Source organism: Gopherus evgoodei, chromosome 1, assembly GCF_007399415.2.
Source record: "Gopherus evgoodei ecotype Sinaloan lineage chromosome 1, rGopEvg1_v1.p, whole genome shotgun sequence".
Lineage (NCBI taxonomy): Eukaryota > Metazoa > Chordata > Testudines > Testudinidae > Gopherus > Gopherus evgoodei.
This window is the reverse complement of record NC_044322.1, coordinates 7,172,721-7,198,177: the sequence shown is the minus strand read 5'-3', so window position 1 is coordinate 7,198,177 and position 25,457 is coordinate 7,172,721. Positions and strand designations below refer to the sequence as shown.

At 55.4% G+C, this 25,457-nt stretch overlaps 1 protein-coding gene across 8 annotated transcripts in view; it reads left to right on the top strand.

Annotated features, from left to right (window-relative positions):
- Window positions 1-24,842, top strand: part of RELT (RELT TNF receptor) — a 79,630-nt gene extending 54,788 nt beyond the window's left edge. For 7 of the 8 annotated variants that reach the window (XM_030557250.1, XM_030557269.1, XM_030557293.1 and 4 more), the window contains 9 exons: window positions 2,406-2,519; window positions 2,941-3,119; window positions 4,056-4,141; window positions 7,630-7,887; window positions 15,318-15,398; window positions 15,803-15,884; window positions 16,688-16,951; window positions 18,297-18,477; window positions 24,599-24,842. In XM_030557250.1, coding sequence (XP_030413110.1) covers window positions 2,406-2,519; window positions 2,941-3,119; window positions 4,056-4,141; window positions 7,630-7,887; window positions 15,318-15,398; window positions 15,803-15,884; window positions 16,688-16,951; window positions 18,297-18,477; window positions 24,599-24,610 — 1,257 coding nt within the window. In that variant the 3' untranslated portion in view covers window positions 24,611-24,842. The remainder of the gene's footprint in view (window positions 1-2,405; window positions 2,520-2,940; window positions 3,120-4,055; window positions 4,142-7,629; window positions 7,888-15,317; window positions 15,399-15,802; window positions 15,885-16,687; window positions 16,952-18,296; window positions 18,478-24,598) is intronic. The other variant, XM_030557240.1, reaches the window with a different exon arrangement.
- The last annotated feature ends 615 nt before the right edge of the window (window positions 24,843-25,457 follow it).

The window sequence follows — 25,457 nt, the reverse complement described above, 5'->3', positions numbered from 1 at the left end:
TGTCAAGGTGAGGGTTCAATGAGCCTACTTAACAGGGGAGTCTTAGCTGCTGGCAAGTGGACGCCGCATGCCAGGCTCCTGCTTCCCCCAGCTTGATTCCCACATCCCCCCCCTCCCCTCACTCCCACATCCCCCACCACAGGCACTCTCTGCTGCACAGAAAACAGGAAGGCTCCCAGTACACAGAAAGGGAACACGACTGCCCCTAGGACCCAGGAGGCACTGTCCAGCTGCAGAGTCAGCAGGAGGGAAACACAGCATCATTCAGCTGGGCAGCTCTGCGCTTGCAGAAATTAGGCAGGGGGAGGGGGGAGCAGCATGTAACCCCGTGTGCCCCGCCATGCCTCACCTCTGGGGGAGACAATGGCTCCCTAAAAACTTCACCCATGGTCATTTTCCCCCCACCCTTTGTGTGGCTTCCCTTTGCTTCCCTGCCGTTTTCCGCAGGGAAGCACAGGAATTCTGTGGGGTGGGGCTGTTTTCTGCGGGTGCGCAGTCATGCAGAATCCCCCCAGGAGTAATGTTAGAGAGACACGGTGGGCGCGGTTATATCTTTTATTGGACCAGCTTCTGTTGTCCTGTTGTACAGCCTGGGGATCAGCTCTGTGTGGCTCGCAAGCTCGTCTCTCTCACCAGCAGAAGTTGGTCCAATAAAAGATGCCACCTCCCTGCCTTGTCTCTCTGGGTGTTGCATGGTCCTATCGCTGCCAAACTGCCTGAGCACCCCTGTGGAGGCAGTGTGGCGGTGGTTTAGTGTAAGGGGGCTGTTGCGGTTTTTGGCTGACCCTTTCCCAATACAAAAAGCAAAGGGAAAGGATGAAGGAAAATTGGGATCCTGAGACTGGCAGTCCCCAGGGCCAATGGGGAGAGGCCAACACTCCAGGTCAGCCCGATTGACAAGGCAGGCAGGCCAGTGCCGGAGCCCAGGGCCCATCCTCTGTGTGAGCTGGAGCTGAGTAGGGTAGGGCAGAGTTAAGTCACTACGTCCGGTATTTTTGTCAAGTGTCCGTTGCACAGCATGGTGGTGCTGACCCCTGCTTGAGGCGTGTGAGGAACAGGCTGTGAACTTCCTGTAAGTCCTGGAGACAGCTGGTTGTGGTGATCCCTGTGCCCACAAGGCACGGCCCCTGTTCCTTTGACCTTTTCCCCGATCTTGCTTATAGTTGCTGTTTAATAAATTGTAATTGGTTTGAGCTTAATGTAGTGATCAGTGGGTCAGGGAAGTAGCTAGCGTGGAGAATGCCCTGGAGTGGGGACACCCAAGCCCCTGCCCTAGATTGGGGGTCAAGCATCCCAGGAATCGTGGGCCTAGCCTTGTCTGGGTTATGAGGACTCTGACGCATGGGAGGGAGGAAAAGGAGCCCTGGAGCTCAGGGAGGCCTCTGGGTAAAGGAAGTGGGAGCGAGGACTTGGATCCTTTCACTGGCCAATTCCACCGGGGTAGTGCAGAAGCCGGGAAAGTGCCACACAGTAGCGGGACCATTTCCCCACTTAGCTAAGGAAGCAAGTGGTGCCAGGCTGGCTCTTGTCTCTCAGTTGTGCTTCTGGGAAGGGGTTGCTGGCTGTGTATCTGGGGCACTGCTTGCGTTGCTGTTGCAGGCTTGCTGCAGGACAGTGCCACTGACACTCCTTTTCTTCCCCCCCCCCACTTCCTGGGGGGTGGTTGTTTGGTGGTTTGTTTGTTTTTTTAAGGGAGAGACGGGAGGCTGAGGGCTGAGCTGGCAGGCTGGAGGTGCTCAGATACCAGAGTGATGGGCCTGGGCAAGCTGGCCCTCCTGCAGCATGGGGACAGGTCCATCAGCCCCTCCCAATGTGCTGTGCTCACCTGCCTGCCCTGAAGGCAAATCTAGTCACGTGCTCTGTGGAGGTCACAGGCTGGAGGGGGACCGATCCTGCCTGGGTCCGTGTCATCCAGCTAACTGTCCTCCCCCTCCAGAAATTATTTGTGGCGAGTGAGACGCTCTGCAAGCGACTCTGATGAAGCAGCCTGGGGCCCACATCTGTACCTGATGGGCATCAGGCTGCCCTGGAGATGTAAACCACTCCCAAAGGGAAGCAGTGGGAGCCTCCTCTCTGGAGACCCTTCCGATAAGCATGGGTGTCATGTAGGGAGAAGCCCTGCCCAGTCTGGAGGTGGGAAAGGGACTAGCAATGACTTGCTTGGACTCTTCCCTCTCCAGCTGCTGCCAGCTCCTGCTAGCAGGCAGAAAATGCTCTTGGAGACTGTCTGGATGAGGGCTTTGGGGCTGTCCAGCAGCAGCAGAGGACCATGGGGATGGTGCCTCCTCCCAGTGAGAGGCTGGTTCCCACGGACCATGAGCCCAGGGAGAAGCGGGGGGGGGGGGGGGAAGCGTTGGGAAGCAGCGGCGCTCCCGGATTCCCATCACTGCCTTGTCTCTTTTCAGCTATTGAGCCAGCACTGGGCATGGGCGCTGGCATGTGGGGAGCAGGAATACTGGACTGTGAAGGGGGACTGTGCCCCCTGTGTGGAGTGTCCCCCCGGAGAGGAGCCCGATAGGGTAAGCCATCCTACCTGCTACTTAGCAAGGGGCTGCCTGGCAGCAGCTTGAGCAGAAATATTGCCTGGGGATGGGATGGGGGTGGCTGTCCTCCCCAGCCCTTGATGCAGTCAGGAAGCGCATGGCTCCGCAGATCCCTCTGTGAGGGTGGGGTGGAGATTAAAGCCCTTTCACGGATTCAGACCCAGCCCAGTACAAACCAGGGTTTGGCAATGGGTGGCATCTGCGGTGGGCTGCTGGAGCAACTCAGTCCCAGCTAATGCTGGTTGGCAGCCTAAGCAGAGAGGCTGTGGGTGGAATGGGCCATGGGGACTAATCTCTCCCTGCAGTTCAGAGAGGAGGCCCATTGGCACAGAGAGGAGCTTGGCGTGCCATAGGGGTGGCTGACGGTGCCAGATCCTCTCCATTTGCTCTCCTGTAGAATTGCGGCTCTGGGCAAGGCCTAGGCGTAACCTGTCAGGCCTGCTCTCCGGGCACCTTCTCGGCCAGCCACGGCACGACGCCCTGCTTACCTCAGACCACCTGTGAGGCCAGAAAGAGGATCCACGCCAGCCCTGGGACAGCTGCAGCAGACAGCCGGTGTGGAGGCTGCATGCCAGGGTAAATTTGCTTTGTTGCTTGTCCTCATGTGGACAGTGCAGTGGCAGCTGGGGCTCTCCTGGGGATGGGAGTCAGGCCCGTGCACAGAGCTGGGTGGTATCTGCAAACTGAGGGTGCTGATTCTTGCCAGCCTCCCGGGGGTAACCATGTGTGTAAGGACTTCAGAACGCTACATTGGACAGGGCCCAAATCCCACAGCTCTTGTGGATCTGGCTCTGAGCTGTTGGGCATTAAGGGTGATTATTGAGGACCCTTCTGCAGGGTATTACTAGATCGAAGACCGGCTAGTAGGGCTGGTGTAGCCCTGTCGTGTGGGAACGGTTCTGGCTGCCCAGCAACCTCAGTGCACCATGGAGAGCAAAGACCCAAGCTGCTGAGCAGGAAGGTTGTTGCCTGTGAGTGTTCACGTGAGTCACTAGAAGGCACTTGGCTCAACTCCTCCAAGCTGGTATCCTTCAGGCAAGAGGGAGGAGAGAAACTCACTAGTCTAGTCACCTCTCTTGCTGTGGGCTACTGACTAGCTCCAGAGCGGGTGAGTCTGGCCAGTGCAAATCCAGTGAGTCAAAGAGATTTGGAGAATGAGTGATGAGCATACACCTTCCTTTCCCTGTTGGGGGGAAACTGTCTTGCACTTTGCTCTGAAAATGCTCTCCAAGCACTGTATAAAGTAGCTAGAGATGGCTTTGCCCCACCACTAAAATGCAGCTGCTTATGGGGTGGAACGTGGCAGATGCTTAGCAGTGCAGAGTAGGAAGGAAAACGAATGGCTTATGGCATGCAGGGAATGTAACCTGCTTCCACTGTAGTCAGGCTTTGTCAGAGCTGGAATTTGTAGCAGTTGCCGCCACCCCCAAAGAACGCCTGTGTGCTGTTTAACTGCCAGCTGTGGCCTCAATCTGTGTTCGGTTCTTTGCTAACCTCTCTTGCTCTTGGCAGATTTTACATCCCTGAAGGAGAGATGGACCCAAAAGCCGAATGCCTGCCATGCTCCTCTGCTCCCAAAGGCATGCTGGGCTGCCCAGGTTAGTGTAAACAGTGAGAGGGTAACAGACACCACAGCCGTCATGCTCGGCTTTACCATGGGGAACGTTGGCCAGCAGGCGCAGCTGGAGATAGGGGAGTCGGAGAAGGGGGCACCCATCCAAATGGGATCAGTACTCTCTGGACTGTAATACCTTTCTCTGCCTCTCTAGCAGAGACCGGGTGTGCTGCCAAGAAAGGAAAATGCCCATGATCTCCCAGAGAAGTGGGGAGCCTCTCTCAGGGGCAGATGACCATGTTCCCCGCCCTCTCAGGCAGAAGGGACAATTCTTGGGTGGGGAGAAGAGCCACACGGACAGACTAAGGAGCTATTTCACCCACTCCTGCTCTGGAAAACAAGGAAAGTGACCCCACATGATCAGTGAAAAGGGAAGCGCTGAGGAGTTTTAAAGAGCGTATGAAACCTAAACTACCACTGAGATAGGATCATAGAATCACAGGGTTGGAAGGGAACTCAGGAGGTCATCTAGTCCCACCCCTTGCAGGACCAATCCCCAGACAGATTTTTACCCCAGTTCCCTAAATGGCCCCCTTCAAGGATTGAGCTCACAACCCTGGGTTTAGTGGGCCAATGCTCAAACCACTGAGCTATCCCTCCCCCATAAGAGCCAGAGCAGTGCAAGTGCAGTTCCCCACCGATCCTGGATGTGGTCTGCTGGCCATGGCCAGCCGCTTGTCTCTTGGCAACTCCGGTAGAAAAAGGCCAACCCCTTGGCTCTGAGAAGTGCCTGGCAGCTGGGGATGGCAAGGGCTCCAGCGTGCTCTCGGTCGCTCAGTTTGACTTGCACATTCTTTGAGCTGTTTCAGTCCCACGGCGATTTATGCCTCCCCAGTAATGTATTTATAAAGCACTCTTTGTGCCAACGCTTCATTAAAGCACTTCGAGTGCAGTGCAGAATTCACTAAAGGAGAAACGGCCTCAAATCCAATTGTTCTTCTGCAGAGCTCTTGTGCCAGGTTGTCCTGATTGACACGTGAAGGGGCGGGATTGGAGTCCCGCTTTATGTGCTGATCTCTACCTGCAGAGTCGCTGCCGACGCCTCTGGAGTTACAGAGAAAGCTCTCCTTAAGCTCGGCATTCTCTCATGTTTGGAGGTTGCACAGGGCCTAAGTCAGTGAAGCCCTGGCCTCTAGGCGCTGTTGTAATACAAACAACATGTTAAAGCAGGAGATCCCTACACTGCAGCCACTTCTAGGGTGCAGCACCTCAGCTATTGTCACGGTGCACAGCAACGCCACTGCTGGGGACCGGAAAGGGGAGAACACCATGCCTGACAGAACCTGCACGGGGAATTTATGTAGATGGGGATTTAGTTAATGGGGCTGGTAACTATAATAAAGGTAAAAACTCATAACTGCAGACACCACATGTGCCTGTTTACATGGATTGCCTGTTTGTGCACACAGCGTGAGCTTGGGTGGTACAATCAGGGACAGGTTGGCATGTGCCACATCTGCCCAGTTGCATCCCAGGCATGTGAGTGTCACCCACGTACACCAGAGCCACACCTTCCAGGTGCTTGTTGGTGAGCTAGCTAGCTCGGTGTGGGGATATTGCTACAGTGCAAGCTCCTCTCTTAGAGGCAGACCCTCCCCACCCGTGATGAGCCTGCCAAGTTCAGGTCTGGGGGCATGCAGGGTTCATTGCAGGGGGTCATGTGGGGCTCGCTGGAAGGAAATTAACCCCGTCTGTAAAGTGTGATTCCCGTGTGGACTCATCTGGGCCAGGCTAGCCTGAAACTCCTGGAGGCACCCGTTTGCATCCCAGCAGGAGCCCTGTCGTGGGTTAGGTCTGTAACAACCTAGATCCTGAACAGCCGCAGAAGGTCCCAGGGCACAAGAATAGTGCGCTTGGCCCCTTGTCCTTGCCCACAATGTCTAGAACCTAGTTGAACGTTTCTCATCCCTACAGGGTATCCACCCACCTGCGCGTGGAGGATGGTGAAGCTGGGGCACTGCTGTTGTATGCATAGGAGGGCTGAGGGTGGGAGCCTGTTGCCAAGTGTGTGCTTTGGAGAGGCCCTGGCTAAGGGAACTGGATGGCAAGAGTCAGGGGATGGCCTGGTGGGGATTCCTCGTCCTACCTGCCAGAGCCCAGCCGGTTCAGCTGTGCAGTCTGATCCTGGTGTCCCTCTGGAACGATCACACCAAGGACAGGAGTGGAGGTGTCTCTGAATAGTTCCCCAGCCATGAACGGATCCCCCTTCTGCTCACTCCAAGTGGGAGGCAGGAGGGAGAATGTGTGCATTTCGGAGGAGAACCCGCCCACGTCTTCCTGAGGTTTGGGATCTCTTCTCCGTTGTCCTGTTATGGAGCTAACAGGAGCTGCTTTCCCATCCCTCCGCTAGTGACCCCATCAGCTCGTTCCAGCTGTGGGTGTATCAGAAATCGAATCCCTGGCTGGGGATCAGTATCACCCAGGAGCTGAGTGAGGCTATGACTATACTAGCACTTTGTGGGAAAATACACACTCTGTGTCTGCGGGAGAGCTCTTACCATGACCTGGCTGCGGCTCTTCAGCCCCTGTGGCACTGCCCGCAGGCCATGCCGGAAGCTGGAGCCAGAGCTAGGGTAAGAGCCATGCAGGCAGCTGTGGGGAGCTGCAGACCCTCCATGTGCCCAGGGTGGGGACATGGGCTGGGGGCTGCTCTCAGGACCCCCCACCCCAGGCAGGTGGTAGGTCTGCAGCTCCCCCTAGCTGCCTGGGCTGCTCTTGCCTGGGCCAGGCTCCAGCTTCTAGTCTGGTTGGAGGACAGGGGGCGAGACCGGTGGGAGGGGGCAAAGGGGGGGGCAGTGAAGGAGAGGATGGGAACCCGGTGCTTTGGGGGCTGGAGGGGGGACTGCTATTTCAGTGCCTCCAAGCCCCTTGCAGCCTGTTCTGAGCCATCAGTGATTCTCTTTCCTGGGGGTGGTGGTGGCAGGAGCTGAAAGCCGGAGCAACTTCCTGCTGCCAACCAGCATTTTAGCTTGAACTGCATGGGCCTGGCTCCCCAAATCCCAGCCACTTCAGCACCCTGCTGCAGGGCGACAGCTCTCCAGCACCAGGGGGCTCGGCACAGAGTGCAAACTGCATCACAGGCCCCTCACAGAACGACCCCTCAGTTACCCCCGATTGGGTTGTTGTTTGTTCTAGTTTTCAAGAAAAAACTGAAACCAACTCCCCAAATACCTGACAATGTTTCCAGAAATCTCAACCGAAACTCAGGAAATGTGAACCAAAAAATGAATGTTTTACTGACAATCAGGCAGTGGGGTCTACAGTAACTGCATGTCAAAGGAGTGTTCCCTCCCTCCCAACATACCTAGCTCTATGCAAAGGAGGCAAGTAGCATTATCCCTATTTCACAGATGGAGCCACAAGGTCACCCAGCAGAGCCAGGACTAGAACCCAGGTCTCCTGGTGCCCAGTCCACTGTGCAAGCCACTAGGCCACCTTCAGTACAGGTGCTTTTAACCCTCTTCCCTCCAGGTGTGACGCCGTGGCTGACCCGGCTGGTGAGGAATGTCGAGGCCCTGCACAGACGGGACGAGAGGGCGGCGTCCAATGGCACGCGGGATGGGAAGCGGGAGGAACGCGCCACACAGTATGCCGTGCTGGCCATCGTGCCTGTCTTCTGTGTCATGGGGCTGCTGGGCATCCTCTTCTGCAACCTCCTGAAGAAGAAGGGCTACCACTGCACGGCACACAAGGAGAGCGACGAGGAGGTGGCGAAGGCGGAGAGAGGCGGTAAGGGCCCCAGGGTGGGCTTTGCACGCTCTCCCTGCATCCCTATCTGAGCACTCATGCCTAGCACTGACTAGAGGCAGCAGGGGACATCCCAGCGGTAGGAGGGCATTGTGTTGCCTTGCTGCACTGCAGCTCCAGATGCCAGACCTCCACTGTCTCTCTAGCATCTCACCCTGGCTGATCTGAGTGTGGCATCCATCTCGGTGCCTGCCTTTTGGGTGGCATGACAGGCACACTGGAAATACCTGAGATGGTGATGATGTGGAAGAATTAGACCAGTCCCAGCCTGGCAGAGGGGAGAGATTGGCCTCAGAGTCCTCCAGCCCACGGGCAGAGTGAGGGCAGCGTGGGCACTCTGGATGTGTCCTCGGAAGCCTGGCAGCCCAGGTGCATTGACTGCACCAGTGCATTTGCTCTAGTCCAGGGGTAGGCAACCTATGGCCCGTGTGCCAAAGTCAGCACACGAGCTGATTTTCAGTGGCGCACTCACTGCCCGGGTCCTGGCCACTGATCCGGGGGGCTCTGCATTTTAATTTAATTTTAAAGCCTTATTTACTTTACATACAACAATAGTTTAGTTATATGTTGTAGACTTATAGAAAGAGACCTTCTAAAAATGTTAAAGTGTATGACTGGCACGTGAAACCTTAAATTAGAGTGAATAAATGAAGTCTTGGCACACCACTTCTGAAAGGTTGCTGACCCCTGCTCTAGTCTCTAGGCAGGCTGCAAGCATCTAAGACACTCAGACCCAGGAGCTCCTGCCCACCCGGGTGCAAAGAGGGGAGGGGCAGAGTGAGTTGTCGAGTTTTTTTAAAGATTTTGTGTGATACACATCTTGGTCACCAGCTCCTTCCTCTTGTAGGGGCTCCAGATTTGTTTGTTTGTCTGCTTTTGGCTCTTCACTCTCTAAACAAACTCCCTCTCCTGTAGCTAGAGGGGAAGGGAGCTCACCCTGTCAGTCCCACCCTGCCCATAATAGGACTGATCAGTTTGCCCCTCCTGTAGAGACATCTAACTACTCTGTCTGCATGCGCTCTCCCTTGCCATGGAGCCAGGATGGTGCATGGGAGGGAGGGGGATTGGCCGTGTTGCACCAACTGAGCTCTCTCAAGCTGGGGCAGTGGAGAGCGCTGTGGACGCAGGCTAGCGAGGGTGCCCTTCTCCTTGGCAGTGGCTGAGTGACTACATCGCCTCATGTCTAGCAGCTAACGCTCTGCACTTTATGGGCCAGAGCCCTCGCAGGTGTGAATCAGGAGAGCACCAATCCAATCAATGAGCCAAGCCCTGTTTATCCCAGCCAGGGTCTGGCCCATAGTGTCTCTCGCCAAAGGATCTCAAAGCGTTGTACAGCTGTGAATTCTCACATCTCCCAGGCAGCTGATATTATCCCCCGACTTACAGCTGAGGCGCGGTGCAGTATGAGTGGTGGCAGCGGCGGGCTTGCCTGACCCGCTGCCCCCTGCTCTGACCACCCGTCCATGCTGCCTCCCTGGTGGCACGTCTCCTGGGTGGTCCAGCAGGATCTGCTCTCTAGCAATTCAGTACCTCTGGAGTAGGCCTTGCCCTGACTATACCACCCCTCAGCGCTCTCAGTCCTCAACTAACCCCTTCCATGCCCCATGTGTCCTGGAGTCTGGGGTTCCCCCCAAAGGGTGCCTCAGTCCCAGCACTGATGGCAGATCCCCTCCCTCTGAGAAGAGCCCCTGACTGCAGCAGGGGAGGGATGGGCTGACGTGGAGGACCCAGCAGAGGGGTCACCCCCAGCCTGTGAGTTCCTGACCTCCCTCGTCGGTGCCTGCGAGCTGCTCAGCTGCCGCAGGGAACAAAGCTCTGTTCAGCAGGTTATTTCAAGGGCAGGAGCTGCTGCAGGAGAGGCCGCCCGATGTCTCTGCAGTTACACGGGCGAGGAGCGCTGCCCAAGGGCTCGCCATCCTTGGGAGAGGGGTGGGCCACGATGGTCAGCGTGAGATGGACTCATGAGCTTCTGTCTCCTCCGGAAATGGGAGGTTGGCTTAAACGCCAGGAGGTTTAAACTAAATCCTTATGTTTGATGGGGGGAGGAGTTGTCTGTCATTTGAACTCTCCCTGCTCTCCCCCTCTGTGTGCACGTGGGGTGGGATGATTTACAGGTTGCAAATGCAGCCTCCAGCACATGCCAATGCAGGCCTGGGGTCCCTGGACAATGGCCCAGCTCCATCCTGCTGCCCTGTGCAGGCTCCAGCAGCTGCCCCTGCCACAACCAGGGAGGGGCTGCCTTGAGCTGCCTCCTCCATTAACTTCCTGCACCAGGGTGGAGGCCCCTGCTGCTCAGCTCAGGGTGGGCAGAGTGTGGGGCAGCTCACTGCACCCAGTATCACTGGCAGCTGCTGGCTGCAGTGTGTAGCATAGCAGCCTCTAGTGGCCCAAGTGCAGGCAGGCAAAATTGTCATTGTTCATGAGATCCTGCAGGCTTGGGGCATGTGGCTGCTCCTCCCGTGTAGACCGCTGCCTCCCTACAGCTGGCAGCATTAACTACTCCCAGAGGTGACACCAGGAGAGAGGGGCCTCTGCCCCAGTGCCTGGGTCATCCTGCCCTGGGGGACCTGCAGTCAGACTTGGCATGGAAGTCACAGCAATGAGGCAGCTTCCTGCTGACTGTCAGATTTTGGCTAGTGGGAAGGGAAGTGAGTGAGAGGATCTGAGTGGGGAAGGCATTGGCAAGGATCCTGCTAGCAGTGTGGTTTGCCCAGGAAGCCATGCAGGCTGATGTCTAGTTCCTCCACTCCATCCTGGGCCCGTCCTCTAGTGTTACAGCGAGAGCTGCTGGATCCTTTTGGCATCTGATTCAACCCCAGTGCAGTGCTGGATCCCAGAGAGGAATCTAACTCCCTTCCTGTGCCCTCCTTCCAGACCCTTTGCCTCGCTGGCCGGAGGCTAGAGGTGGATGGAATTCAGTTTCTCTTCTCTACTCGCTCTTTTTTTTTTTCCCCTCTTGATTTCAGTGCCAGTAGCCAGTTCACTTCCTCTGAAGTCAATCCAGTTCCTTTCCTGCAGGCTGCAGCTGTGCAGAGTCTCCCCTCCAGCAGGGAGATAACCTGTAGCTGGGTTTACACTAGCGAGATAGATATATATCTCCTCGTTATATGTTCCATTCTGTGCATCTGATGAAGTGGGCTGTTAGTCTCTAAGGTGCCACAAGTACTTCTGGTCGTTTTGCAGATACAAATTAACATGGCTGCTACTCTGAAATCTGTCACTAGAGAGATGTTATCTGTGGGTCCAGGTTACGCAGTAATAAAACCTCCTGCTCCCCGGACGCACAAGGCTTTTCACCGGTGCTAGATCAATGGTGGGAGGCACTTCTGAAATTTCTCAGTGAGGACAAGGGTTGGTTAAGGACTGTGTGCGTGAGAGAGATGTTGCCTTCTAGTGACTAGCCCGGAGAGGGGATCTCCTGGTAGCTTAGGGAGCTCTTAGATCAAGTGGTAGAAGTCTCGAGTGTTTGGAGCTAAGGAGCCAGGCTCTCGTCTGGTTCCCCTCTGGGTGCATATGAGAATGAGTGTTCCCTTTGCTGGGAACGTTCTGTCCCCAATGCCTGATGGCTGGAATCTGGGGCTATTCTAGCCTCAGTTTCCTCTCTAATTGTCTTGGATGCTTAGGTGGTTTCTGAGGTATTAGCCAAACTCTGCTAGAGATGGCCTGGTCCTCTTTGTAGATAAGGCACTGGACTAGGACTCAGGAGACCTGGGTTCAGCTCCTAGTTCTGCCACTGGCCTGCTGTATGACCTTGGGCAAGCTGCTTCTCACCCCGTGCCTCAGTTTCCCCATCTGTCAAATGGAGATAAAAATACTGTCCCCCTTTGTACAGCACATTGAGATCTATCTGTTATCTTCAATACAGGCCATAATGCTAGGGGTAACTAAGACTCTAATACCTCTGTTTGTGGTGGCATGGGAGGGGGCCAATTTGGGTAGGAAGAGGGCTATCTGTAAATATCCCAGAAGACTCTCTCTGTTTGTAGGAGTTCAGCCAGAAGCCAGCCTATTCCTAACCAATAGCACTTGGCTGACTAGACTGGCTTGCAGTTGCCTTAGATGCGCTTGGCACTTCAGCCAATAGGATTGCATCTCTTCAGCATTGATGCCTGGACCAGCTGTTACTTTTCCATCACCTAGTGACGCCTGTCCCCGGTGCCTCGCTCATCATTGGAGACAATAGAAACGAAGTCCAGGGTAGATGAAGAGCCTTGAGATACATTGCTCTCTGAAAACAATAGGCCCAATTGGAGTGTGGTCAGTAGCTCCTGGGGATGGCTTAGATCCCTAATCTTCTGATTTGGCACCCCCGGAGTCCACAGTTCAGATCTCTGCAAGTATGAGTGGGTGTTTTATCTCTCCCGGGTGCCTGAGGTTTGCTATGTGGGAAATTCTCCAGTGACACCTTAAAACAGGACATTTTTTCGGTGCAATCAATAGAAATGCCATGATGCTTTTGATAACAGCATTCATGGGCAAGACACAACAGGGCAAAATACTGCCCTGCCCCACCCTGCTTTGGCATGCTTCGCTGTGTGCAAGTTGGCTGGTACCTTCCATCCCAGGGGTGGCTGCATTTCTACAGTACTGTGTATGTGGAGCTTGTGGCAATGGACTCTTGACCTGTTCCATGCGTTGTCCCCACCCTCTGTATAGAGCCCAGGATGGGGGGGGAGGGGCTGCGTTTATCTCTCTTAAATTGCACTGCAGAGGTGCAGGGGAATCTCCAGATAAAACTGCCTGATGCAGATGTTTGGGGCTCATAACTGGTGCAAGGGAAGCTTGGGGTTGATTAAAACTGAGCCTGCTGCCCCCATGCATTCATAATTCCTGAGTCAGGCTCCAAAAAACCAAGAAGATGGCTAAATTATAATGAGACTTAAACATACCTGGGGGGCTGTTTGGGTTTCTAGATTTTGAGCCATTATGTGGTCATGTTTTTGAGCTCTGTTCTGCAGCAGTGAGGCCTATGAACTCTGTATGTGAACTGAGATTCAGTTGTAATCACATGACTCCGGGGGCTGGAGCTTTAAGAAGAAAACAGCAAATATTGTGAGACTTGTGCTTAACATGGTGAGAGTGGGCACCGCGAGTGATTTTCTGTACGACTGCTACATCTCCCTTACTTTATGAACAAAGTAACCGCGCAACAGCATCCATTCCACCTCCCCACACACATCACACACTGACAGACCGCAAGAACCACCCTCTTCGCTTGCCTTCTCCTATTCGTTTCTGTGCCTTCAGCTGTGTGTCATGCCCACCCCAACCTGGGTTCCACCCTCTCCAGATCCCTCAGAAAGACTCATTTCTAAACCCTGATTCCTCACTCAAACTCCCAGGCAACACAAAGTCCCTCTAGAACCATGGTGACAACTAACATCTGTCCAGTGCGCTCCACCTGCTGTCTCCGAGCGTGAGCCCTGCAGGGCAGCCTGGCGTGCTGTTGGCTTGCCCACTGCAGCTCTCAGTGATTGCCCCGCAGCACGCCTCTCCTGTTTTGTTTTCTGAGACGAATGGAAGTCAAATAACCCTGAAGCGCCCAGCCCCAGCTGCCATCGCCATGACTACGGGGGCTCACGGTCCCTAGTGTCTGCAGTGCCGGTGGTTGCTGTACAGAAAAGCCGGGCGTGATAAGGGGACTGAGGCTGACCTAGTTTCTGGATCAGCGTTAGCTACAGTCAAGTTACCAGGGAGTACCTGCATAGGCGCCGAAATGCTGCCAATAAGCTGTGTCATTCAGAGGCGTCGCTGCCGAAATACCACCGATTTTTTTTTTTTTAGCGGTGACGCCTATTGATGTTGCCGCTTGTCGGTGGCATTTTGACAGATGCTTGTCCACTGCCACGGTCCTCCGTGGCTCATCATCTGGTGCCTGCCAGACGAAAAAGATTGGGGACCACTGATCTAGGCTGTCCTCTGGCATAACGCAGGCCAGAGAATTGCTCCCAGGGATGTCTGCAACGAACCTGGTAACTAACCACAGGTGGTTTGTCGCTGGAGCCAGCAGTTGCCAATCCGGGGTATTGACAGACAGCGCTATTTGCTTTGCCCCATACAAGGATGTACTGCGCCAGCTCGAAGCCCAAGACGTCACCCTCCTAAGACCTCGCCACTGGCTTTGGGAAGCCTCGCTGGGATTTGCCACCTCTCTGGTGTGAGATCAGACGCTGGCCCAAGGCGATGCTTTGTGAGCTGTGGCTGCAGCTGCATTCGCCAGCAGTCGCCTGTAACCTCAGCTCCCTGTGCTAAGGGGGAATGAAAGTGCTGCTGTTGCTGCAAGACCCAGAGTGCATGGACTATGCTGGCACAGCAGTGCCATCTCCTGGCCGGTGGGTGGAGTGGTATTTGGTATTCAAAATATCTCAGGGTCCTGGGCAAAGGCCAGAATGAGCAGTGGGGAAGGAGTGGGCTGCTCAGAGGAATGTCTCTTTCTAGAATAGACAGGGCCTGCGAGCAAAGAGTTTGGCAGTGCCTCGCCCACCTCAGGAGTGGGGCGAAGCAGGCAGAACGTATGGCCCTACGGATCCGAGCCAAGCTCATGCTGCCAGGTTGGGGCTCAGAATCCTGCCTGGATCTGGGATTTTGGGTCAGGCCATTTGCCCCAGTGACCCATTAAATGTACCGAAAAGGCCACCAGCTCTAAAGCAGTACGAGCTGGAGAACAATGGCATGGGCCAGCTTGGCTGGCTGGCCTCGGCCAAAAGGAAGCTGAGCTCGTGGCTCCGGCTCTAGGATGCAGACGATCCGAGTTCAAGCAGACAAACCTGGGAATTGATCTTCGCCAAGTCCCTTATTTCCTCTGTGCTTCAGTTTTCCATCTGTAAAACAGCCACAATGCACCCTTTGTCTTGTCTGCTTAGATTGTGAGCTCTTCGGGCTGGTGTCTGTGAGTGTATGTACAGCACCTAGCGTAAAAGAGCCGACTCTGGGGCATCTAGGGACCTCGCAAGGTCACGTAGTCCAGTCCCCTGCACTCATGGCAGAGCTATGTATTATCTAGGCCATATTGTGATAGAACTACTATGTAATAAAAGGGCTGGAAGGCTCCCAGCTGATTCCGGACACCAGCTGACTTGTATGGCAGAGAAGCCTTTAAAAATACTCTCTGATTTGGGGGAAAGGGCTCTAAATGTCACATTAGGGAAAATTGTAACTTTTTTTTCACAGCTCTGCAGGGGAAGAGTGCTCAGGGCATTTAACTGAGAGCCAAGGTGCCTGGGTTCTGGCCACTGACTGAGTTTGAGGGAGTCCTTTTGTTTCCATTTCCCCATCTGTAAAATGGGCGCACCACTTGCCTGTCTGTATCATCGCTAGGCTTGATCAGCTGACGTGGGTGAGGTGCTGAGTCACTGCAATACTGTGCCTGGGGAATAGCAGCAGGTTTTTAATACCCAGCTGTCCCCCTCCAGGTAATAACTCAGCCTACAGAATAGAAGATGCCAACCAAGATACCATTGGGGTCCTTGTGCAGCTGATCACGGAAAAGAAAGGTCAGTACAGTACCAAGGGAGGCGGGGATCTCTGACCCATATGGTTGCCCTTGGACTGAGAGCTGGGGCTGCATGTTACACTCAGGGGAGAGATGAACATGTTTTCTTCATTGGTAGCATTGCTGGACAGTGTCTTTGATTTCTAGAGAGGCTCCTCTGTATAACTCCAGCGTCTGAGAGTTGTCCCGTTTCCTCAGCTAGCACGCCAAAGGGTGCAGGTCGTTCAGTCAGCTAACTAGGCCATAGAGGTGAACCTGCATAGCTCAACCTTTGAACAAGTAGGGCCAGGCCTGTGACGGTCTAACTCTGTCCCCGAGCTGAGCCATGGCTGAACAGCTGGTCTTGTCTCCCTTTGCATCTGTCTTCATGAGCAAATTCCCTTTTTGCTTGTTTGTGGCCCACAGAGAACGCTGCGGCCCTGGAGGAGCTGCTGAAGGAGTACCACAGCAAACAGGTGGTGCAGACCAGCCACAAGCCTGCCACCAGGTAAGGGCTGTGGGCCTGCAGCCCTGTGCTTATACTGGCTTTGTTTGCGGCTGTTCAGTGGAGACGGGCCTGCCTGAGCAGGGGAAGGCTGGGAGTCTATTCAGGGCGCGGAAAATCCAGGGCTGCTGCTGGAATCAGAGGGCCGGGCCAGGCCAGGCCCGGCTCCTTTTCCCAAAGGGTCTCCCTGTAAGAAGACCCCAGGACAACAAGGAAACGTACACGCCCCGATATGGCTCCGTCTTGCAGCCCAGACCAAACCCAACTCTCTGATCCCTGGTCCAAGGCAAATCCCTGTAGGACTCAGTGGGACTTGATCCCATCGGTCCCGCGAGATGCAAATGTGCCGTAACCCTTGGGAAACCAGCACTGCCACCGTGTGACCCAAAGGAGCCACTGCACTGGCTGCGTGGGGGAGTGAGCTGGGCTGACCCGTTGGTCGCTGCACAAGGTGGGCAGCTCTAGAAAACATCCAGGAACTGGCTGCCGGGGAAAGGATACAGGCGGGTCACTCTGCCCACCGACCCAGCTTAGCTGTGCTCCGGTTAAACCCTACAGCCCTGGGGCAATCTGCTGATGAGCGGCTGGGTGTTGGTGCTCGCCAGCAGGGAGGTGGGATACAGACTAGTCAGTGTCCCAGGCCGCTCTGGTGGTGGGAGTGCCAGGGGGTGCTAGCTAATCGGGGCTGTGATGTGCATGACCTGTATCTCCCCTGTGACGGGTAATGGCCTGCCCCCCTCACAGGGAGACTTTTTAACGAGGGCGTCACTCATCCCTTCTTCCCTACTGACTGTCTCTCTCCCCAGCAGGCTGCATTTTCTACCACACCTCCCCCACATCTGCCGGCACCAGCACCACCTGCACACAGTGCAGGGCCTGGCCACTTGCTCGGGCCCCAGCTGCACCCGCTGCTGCCAGAAGAAGTGGCCGGAAGTGCTGCTCTCTCCGGAAGCTGCCGCCACTGCCATGGCCGCCACCATTCCTAGTCCTGCCAGCACTGCCTCCAAGCCGGCAAAGCCGGGCAGCAAGGCCAGCCGGCCGGGGGAGATCACCATCCTCTCCGTGGGCAGGTGAGCAGGACCAGACCCCGCCCTGGAAGGAGCAGATTCTGGGGGGTGGAGGTAGTTCCCTGCTAGACGCAGAGCCGTCGGAGGTGGAGCTGGACCTGCCCCTGGGCCTGCAGCCCCACGTCACAGCTCGGGCCCATCTCTAGGAGCGCGCAGGGGGACACTGCAAGGGGATGGGTCACTTGGTGCAGCCCATTGTGCATCTCAACCCCGCTGTCTGGCAGGCCCCGTTAAACGGAGCCTTCCCCTAATGATCCCCAGCCTGCTGCAGAGAGCCAGTCCCAGAGGCAGCGGCCCCTGCCCACGCCCACGATGCCACCAGGCCTGGAATGGCTCTGCTCCAATGGCGAGGAGGAAAGAGGGCTTCTCGCATAGCTGGGTCTCACCGTACGGCTGGGCAGGGGCTTACCTGGTGGGGCTCTCCATCCCCCTCTGGTGGCTGGACCGCCTCAGAGTTTGAGTGTTGCATACAGAACAGGCCTCCCCAAGCAGAGGCGTAGACTGGGCATGGCACGCTGCCCCCTCTTGGTGCACAGGGAGAATATCCTAGGCAGCAGGGTGCCAAGGTGGGGTCACTTGTTCAGCCGTCTCCGGGATGTACCACTGGCTGGACTTTAACATGGGCTGGATGTGGAGGGCTAGCGGAGATGCACAAACACTTTGTATTAAACTCAGATGATGCAGTGTGATCATCTGACTAGAGACTGGGCTAGGAGCCAGGCCTCCAGCTCTGCCGCTTGTCACTAAGACTGCGATTTAGTCACTGAGGTCACGGAATTCGTGACTTCCAAAGACCTCTATGATTTCAGCCAGCGCCGGCTGGGAGCTGCAGGGTCTCCTGCCACCTGTGGAGGCAGGAAGCTGTGGCGTACCCCTGCTGCCCCAGAAGACGGGGGTTCTGTGGGCAGTGGGGTGGGGACCCCGGAGCTCCCAGCTGGCCAGCAGCTGCCTAGGCTTCACATTTTGTTGTGGATATTTTTAGTAAAAGTCAGGGACAGGTCACAGCTTCTGTGAATTTTTCTTTGGCTGCAACCTATCCATGACTTTTACTATAGACAACAAAATCTTAGCCTTACCCATCGCTGTGTGACTTTGAGCAGGCTGCTTAGTCTCTGTGTGCCTCAGTTTCCCCATCTGTGTAATGAAGCATACACCGGCCTTTGTAAGGCCAGGCAGGGAGATACACTATGCAGAGACAACTGCATCTGTCCTGAGTGTTAAGTCAGGCCCTGCCCACTGTTCCACATATCGGGGTAACACTGGCTGGGCTGCTCATCTCCCCCAGGGTGGCTGGTCGTCCCCGTGCCCCGCCATAGTGTCTCTGAGCCATGTGCTGCTGTGTCTGCAGGTTCCGAGTGGCTTGCATCCCCGAGCAGAAGCCCAGCCCTCCAGAAGTGAAAACCATCTTGGAGTGCAGTGGGGCTGAGCCGGCCGACTCCCCCCGCAGCAGCCTCCCTGCTGAGCAGAAATCGCTGGTGGGCAATGGAGCCAGGTCGAAATGGCTGAAAACGGCTGATAGCCAACAAGAGGTGAGCATGTATGGGGTGGGCCAAAGAGGCGATCCTGAACGACAGAGGTTCCAGCTTCTGCACGCTGAGGGCTCCCCTCTCTACTTCCCTCTAGAATCAGTCATGTCTCCAGAGGCTTCCCAGAGCTTTGGCTTGGAAAGCAAGGCTGGAAATGAGCTAAAACCTGGACCTGGGTTTCGGTGGCAGGGAGGGAACTATGCCCCGGCATGTATGAACTCTGCCCCTGCCCAGAGGTGATCAGGCCGGGCTCTCTGTGATCACCTGGGTGGCTCTGAGGCACAGCTAGCCTTCCGCCCCCGTCTCAGGGAGCTATGCATTGTCAGCCAGCTGGCTGGGGATCGGACATAAGGAAATCTGTCTCCCAGCATGGCCTGGACAAGCTGCTGAATTACAGAGCTGTGCATGTATAGGCTTCTCCTGGGATTATACGCACACGCTGCACAATCCTGTTTAAATCCCCAGCATAAGCCAGCTGGGCAGTAGCCAGAGGCCCGAGGACCCAAACCATGTCCTCCTGGTCAGAATGCTGCTGAGTCAGGAGGAGCAAGACGGCTCTTCTGCCTCTCTGGCCTGCTCAGCCTGTAGCCTGCTGACGATGCAAGGTGGAGGAGAGTGTTTTGGGGCTGTGGACACCTGTCCTCTAGGCCCTGGAATGAGTCCCCAGGCTCACTGCACGTAAAGCAGCTGTCAGGCAGCAGCGTGCCCCCGAGCCAGTCGGTGAGGGTTTGGATGGGGCTGCCATATGCTGCCCGTTCTCTAGGAGAGCCACCGCTCTCTGCAGACTTCACGCCTACATTGTACGTACAAACAACAGCTCCCCTGGACAGTGCTGCCCCCCCTCCCCCCCAGCTCCTACCCAAGTCAATAGGAGCTGCAGGTGCTCAATACCTCTGAGCACCAGGCCATAAGCTTCTAGCTGTGACTGCAAAGGTGTCGTGCCCAACGTGAAGCACAGCAGCGCGGTTTTAGTGAGCCTGCAGTGTCCGAAACCTCTGCACCAGGAACTGCCTGCAGCCACCTTAATGGGGTGCTAACCCTGAGGCCTAATGCTCGCTATAGGGGCCGACACGGTGGGCGCTCCACAGAAGGAAAAACTAGCGGGTGCTCACCAGCCACCAGCTGATCAGCTGTTTGGCAGCAGGCAGGAGGCGCTTTGGAGGGCGGGGAAGCAGGGGCAACAAGAGGTAGGGTGAGGGACAGAGGAGGGGGCAGGATGGGGGGGGACTTTGGGGGAAGGAGCTGAGTGGGGGCAGGACCTCAGGGCAGAGCATCCACCTGGTCAGAAGAAAGTCGGTGCCTGTGATGCTGACCTCTAACTATCCCTCTGCTGCATCATCCTCACAGAAACATCCAGCAGCTGTGGGTAGATTCTGAGTGTATCTCAAATCAATGAACTCCCCTTTTCCCAGCCTGCAGCAGGTCCTCTGGCCTCTCAGCTGCTACACGTTGGAATATTTTGAGAACACTGAATTCAGGATCTGAAAATCAACAGACCTTCCCCTGCCCCCTACTCCAGCATAGACCATCAGCAACCACAGCGTATCACACCCAGTCTGTATGGGAGCCTCATGGAACATTTCTATTGTGGTGCTTCCTACGTTATCAAAACAGCCGCTGGCTAAGGCAGGGGGTGCCCTGACGCACAGTGATGTGATCTGCGGTGTTATGGCAGTGCACAGCTGGGATCAGCTCCGGCTCTGACGCCCAAGCCACACAGGGATGGTACCTGGGAGTCTCTTGGGCCTGCGGCTGGGTGACCGGGTTTTGTTTACAGGATGTTGTGTTTCCTGCCCTTCATAATGGCTGCGCCGTTGACAGTGGGGCTGTGGTCTCGTGGAAGCTCTCGCTGCACATGTTTCTCCCCAGGTGGTAGGCAGTGGCTAGGGGGAGGCGGGGCTGGGCGACTGCATATGTGCACAGATTCTATCCCCAGCCCTACAGCATTAGGGAGTTTGTGACTGGGATCCAGGTGAGCAGTAGAGCAGGGCTGTGTCCCAGGGAGGGCTGGGAGCCCATAGGCCCACCTAGGGGCAAGCCTGAAGTATTCGGAGTTCAGCAAGCGCCCTCAGCATTGGGATACTCCTCTGGGCCCTGGAGAACGGGGCTGGGCGGCAGGCGAGGTCACTGCAGGCAGCCGTGTAGGTGGGTCGGGAGATGTAAAGTTAACGCAGGGCTGTGGAGTGCGGGGTGACGCTTCAGAGATGAGCAGGTAAGCTCCTCTGCAGCTGCTCCCAGAGAAACCACCCCATTGCCCCACTTCTCCAGCCTGGCCACGACCCTGCTGCTCTCGGGGAGGGGAGCAGGGTGGCCGTGCCATGGCAGGCTGCTGGCATTCTTGCAGCCACATACCACCAAGTCCCCCAGCCTGGAGCCTGCCTTGAGGTGGCCCAGGAGCTAGGGAGCTTGAACATGCAGAAACAGCCTCCTGGGGGGCAGACGGGCTGCCACTGGCACATGATGGGCTGCCAAGTCAGGGGCGTTTGCTGGAACTTGTCCCTTAACGGAGACAGCGCGAGTTGGAACAGGCCTGGTTTGTGCGACATAGGTGCCTGGGTCTCTGGTTCTCCCTGCTGGCCAGTCGCTGAATTACACAACTGCACAAGGCATGCAGGAGTGAAATCAGGAAGGCCAAATCACACTTGGAGTTGCAGCTAGCAAGAGATGTTAAGAGTAACAAGAAGGGTTTCTTCAGGTATGTTAGCAACAAGAAGAAAGTCAAGGAAAGTGTGGGCCCCTTACTGAATGAGGAAGGCAACCTAGTGTCAGAGGATGTGGAAAAAGCTAATGTACTCAATGGTTTTTTTGCCTCTGTCTTCACAAACAAGGTCAGCTCCCAGAGTGCTGCACTGGGCAGCACAGCATGGGGAGGAGGTGACCAGCCCTCTGTGGAGAAAGAAGTGATTCAGGAATATTTAGAAAAGCTGGATGAGCACAAGTCCATGGGGCCAGATGTGCTGCATCTGAGGGTGCTAAAGGAGTTGGCGGATATGATTGCAGAGCCATTGGCCATTATCTTTGAAAACTCATGGCAATTGGGGGAGGTCCCGGATGACTGGAAAAAAGCTAATGTAGTGCCCATCTTTAAAAAAGGGAAGGAAGAGGATCCGGGGACCTACAGGCCAGTCAGCCTCACCTCAGTCCCTGGAAAAATCATGGAGCAAGTCCTCAAGGAATCAATTCTGAAGCACTTAGAGGAGAGGAAAGTGATCAGGAACAGTCAGCATGGATTCACCAAGGGCAAGTCATGCCTGACTAACCTAATCACCTTCTATGATGAGATAACTGGCTCTGTGGATGAGGGGAAAGCAGTGGATGTGTTATTCCTTGACTTTGTATCAAAAGCTTTGCTAATCTTCCAGCAAGAATACTGTGGGAGAAGTACGGGATGGATGAATGGACTGTAAGGTGGATAGAAAGCTGGCTAGATTGTCAGGCTCAATGGGTAGTGATCAATGGCTCCATGTCTAGCTGCCAGCCTGTATCAAGCAGAGTGCCCCAAGGGTGGGTCCTGGGGCCGGTTTTGTTCAATATCTTCATTAATGATCTGGAGGATGACATGGACTGCACCCTCAGCAAGTTTGCAGATGGCACTAAACTGGGAGTAGTGGTAGATAGGATACAGAGGGACCTAGACAAATTAGAGGATTGGGCCAAAAGAAATCTAATGAGGTTCAACAAGGACAAGTGCAGAGTCCTGCACTTAGGATGGAAGAATCCCATGCACTGTTGCAGATTAGGGACTGACTGGTTAGGCAGCAGTTCTGCAGAAAAGGACTTAGGGGTTACACTGGATGAGAAGCTGGATAGGAGTCCACAGTGTGCCCTTGTTGCCAAGAAGGCTAACAGCATTTGGGGCTGTATAAGTGGGGGCAATGCCAGCAGATCAAGGGACATGATCATTCCCCTCTGTTCAACATTGGTGAGGCCTCAGAGTACTGTGTCCAGTTTTGGGCCCCACACTGCAAGAAGGATGTGGAAAAATTGGAAAGAGTCCAGTGGAGGGCAACAGAAATGATTAGGGGGCTGGAACACATGACTTACGAGGAGAGGCTGAGGGAACTGGGATTGTTTAGTCTACAGAAGAGAAGAATATGGGGGGATTTGATAGCTGCTTTCAGCTACCTGAAAGGGGGTTCCATAGGGGATGGATCTAGACTGTTCTCAGTGGTACCAGATGACAGAACAAGGAGTAATGGTCTCAAGTTGCAGTGGGGAAGGTTTTGGTTGGCTTAGGGAGGTGGTGGAATCTCCATCCTTAGAGGTTTTTAAGGCCCGGCTTGACGAAGCCCTGGCTGGGATGATTTAGTTGGGGATTGGTCCTGCTTTGAGCAGGGGGTTGGACTAGATGACCTCCTGAGGTCCCTTCCAACCCTGATATTCTATGATTCATGTGCTGCAGTTAAGGATCCCTCTTTCCAAGCAGAGGGGAATTGGCTTGGCCTGGTTGTTTTTTTTTTGTTGTGATTGATTTCAGACAAGTAGCACAAATAGCTCAGTCCAAAGCTGGTTATCGCATCAGCATCGGGCTGGGAAACAAGGCCAGTCCCCCTGCCCAGGATGGGGCAGAGCTTGTGTTCCAGCAGGGGAGCCAGTGAAATTGTTCCCCCAAAGGCAGAGCTGGGCTGCCTTTCTGTTCCTCCCTTGAGCCGCTTGCCCACTCTAGCCCTGAGAACCGAGCGCAGGAGCCAGGCCTCTGTCGACAGACACAACAAACTAATTATCCCACTGCCTCAGAGCCCAAAGGGAGGGGTAAACAGGAGCGCTGAGTCTCCTCCCTCAGACTGCAGTGGTCCTCCTCCATGGGGCTGTGAAGTCTCCTGTATGGCCAGGCATGCAGGGGCGGGTGTGACCCTTGTCCGGCACAGCCATGGCGAGGCAAGGAGACCCTGTGCCTGTCTGGCTACTCTGTGATGCAGAAAGTCTGGAGAGGGATTTCTAGTGTCTCTTTATCTACATCAGACCAGACCAATCCACGCTAGAGCATAGTGCCCGGCCTGATGAACGGCACGGTGCAGACAGCGCCTCATAGCACCACAGCACAGCTGCGGAGCGTGTAGGGTCTGTGCTCTCACGGGGATGGCATCTGCTGACTTGGCCCTGGGTGGCTGTTCTGGGCCTAACCCCACTGGCCTCTGTGAACCTGGGTTCTTATTAGGGGCACCGGAACGGTGGGGCCAAGGGGCCATGGCCCTCCCGCTTTCTGGAAGTGGATGGGCCTGGCTGGTCCACTTCTCACCATGGCCTTGGTCCCCTGCCCCTCCTCTTCTCCCCACCCCGAGGCCCTGCCCCGGGGGGTGAGGAAGAAGGAGGCAGGATGATGACCATGAAGGGGGTAGGGCCATGACGGGGGAAGTGGCCCTCCCACTTTTAGGAAGAATCCCTTGCCCCTGATATTGGATGATCTTTCCACATGAGATGCCAGGATTTCTCTTCATGTGGGTGGTGAGCACAGCTGTGGGGCTTGCGTAGCTCTTTGGGGTGGGGACGGCTTGGAGCATTAAGTCATCCATCACCCTCCCGTCTAACAGCGAAACATTCTGACTCAGCAGGCTGCGAGAGGCAAAAGCTGAGGCGTCTTACCCTGAAATCAGAGGTTCAAATCCTACTTGGTCAACTCTGCCCTTCAGCATTACGTAGACTTGGGGTCTCTTTGATTCCTAGGTCCTACCCTACCACAAATAATCACCCTTCCTAACTATGGCAGCAGAAAACCAGGTGTTGGGAAAGAAGACCCTGCCTGGTCCGTGACCCAAAGTGAAACCCTCAGGCAAACCAGGCCATTTGAGCCATTTTCCCTAAAAACCCGAACCCATTAAAGCAGCAGGGCAGGTCGTGGTCTCAGATGTTCCCTTGATTATCTGAACCTCCATTCACCCTGATGTCTTTGAGAACAGAACAGCTTCAGACTGAAAGTTCTTCAGGCCAGGGCCGGTCCCTTGTCACGACAGGCACCCCCAAGAGGGGCTGTGTTATCAATAATCCCATTGCATGAGCGGAGGAGCGGGGGTTCCAAGGCCCCAGCTCTGTCAGTTTTGCCAAGCTCACCCTTGTCCTCTGTGCTGGCTGCCGCCCCAGAGGCTGCGTGTTGGTAACACGTCTCTTCTCTTGCCTCCCACTACAGGTGATCATCTGACTCCCTTGTGCACCAGGAGACCTGAGAAGCGACTCACTTGGAGGCTTCTGGTTGAACAGTCCACCCAAGACACGCACACCCTGGGCGATGCTGAAGGCGAAGAGCAACACTCAATTTTCCCCTCGGGAGAGCACCACCACCCCGGAGAACTGCAGGGCGCAGGCCCGGGCCGGCAGGGAGGAGCTGAAGGACACGCCCAGCATCTCAACGCATTTTTCTTTTAGGGAAGGACTTGTGGGGAGGGGAAGGGGACGCGGAGGGCTCAGGGGTGCTGGAACAATTCATACAGTGGGGGGGTGAGAACCATTGAACCAAACTGTAAACCTTGCTTCAAGCCAGCAGGTGCGGCAGCACCCCTAGTTCCAGCACCTATGGGAGGGATGGGGGATTCTTAGCTGCCCAACTGGAAAAACCATGCTACTTTCTTCAGATCATGGGGGCTGTTGCTCCAGCAGAGCAGAGGGCAGCGTTTTATTAAACTAGGGGCTGGGGTAGATAGAGAGGCAGCTTGTTGTTGGCTTGGAGCATGTTCCTACCTCCCATGGGTAGGAACGTAGCATTTCCACATACCAGGCTGGGGTTGGGGGCTAGTTTGGCTTTCTCTCTTTCCCCCATCATGAACAAAGAGAAACCCAGGGTGACTTGCAGTGAAACTCTCTGGCTGTAGACAGCCCAGCCTAATGTTACCAAAGCTCTGTCTACTTTCACGTCCCAGTGGTGATTGCACTAGCACAGTAACGGCACAGCTCTCGCAGTGTGATTGTTATCATGTCTTGCCACATCTGGTGTATTTTTTTCTTAAAGCCCCAGCTCCTGGGTCCATGTGATTAGAGGACACTCTCAGCTT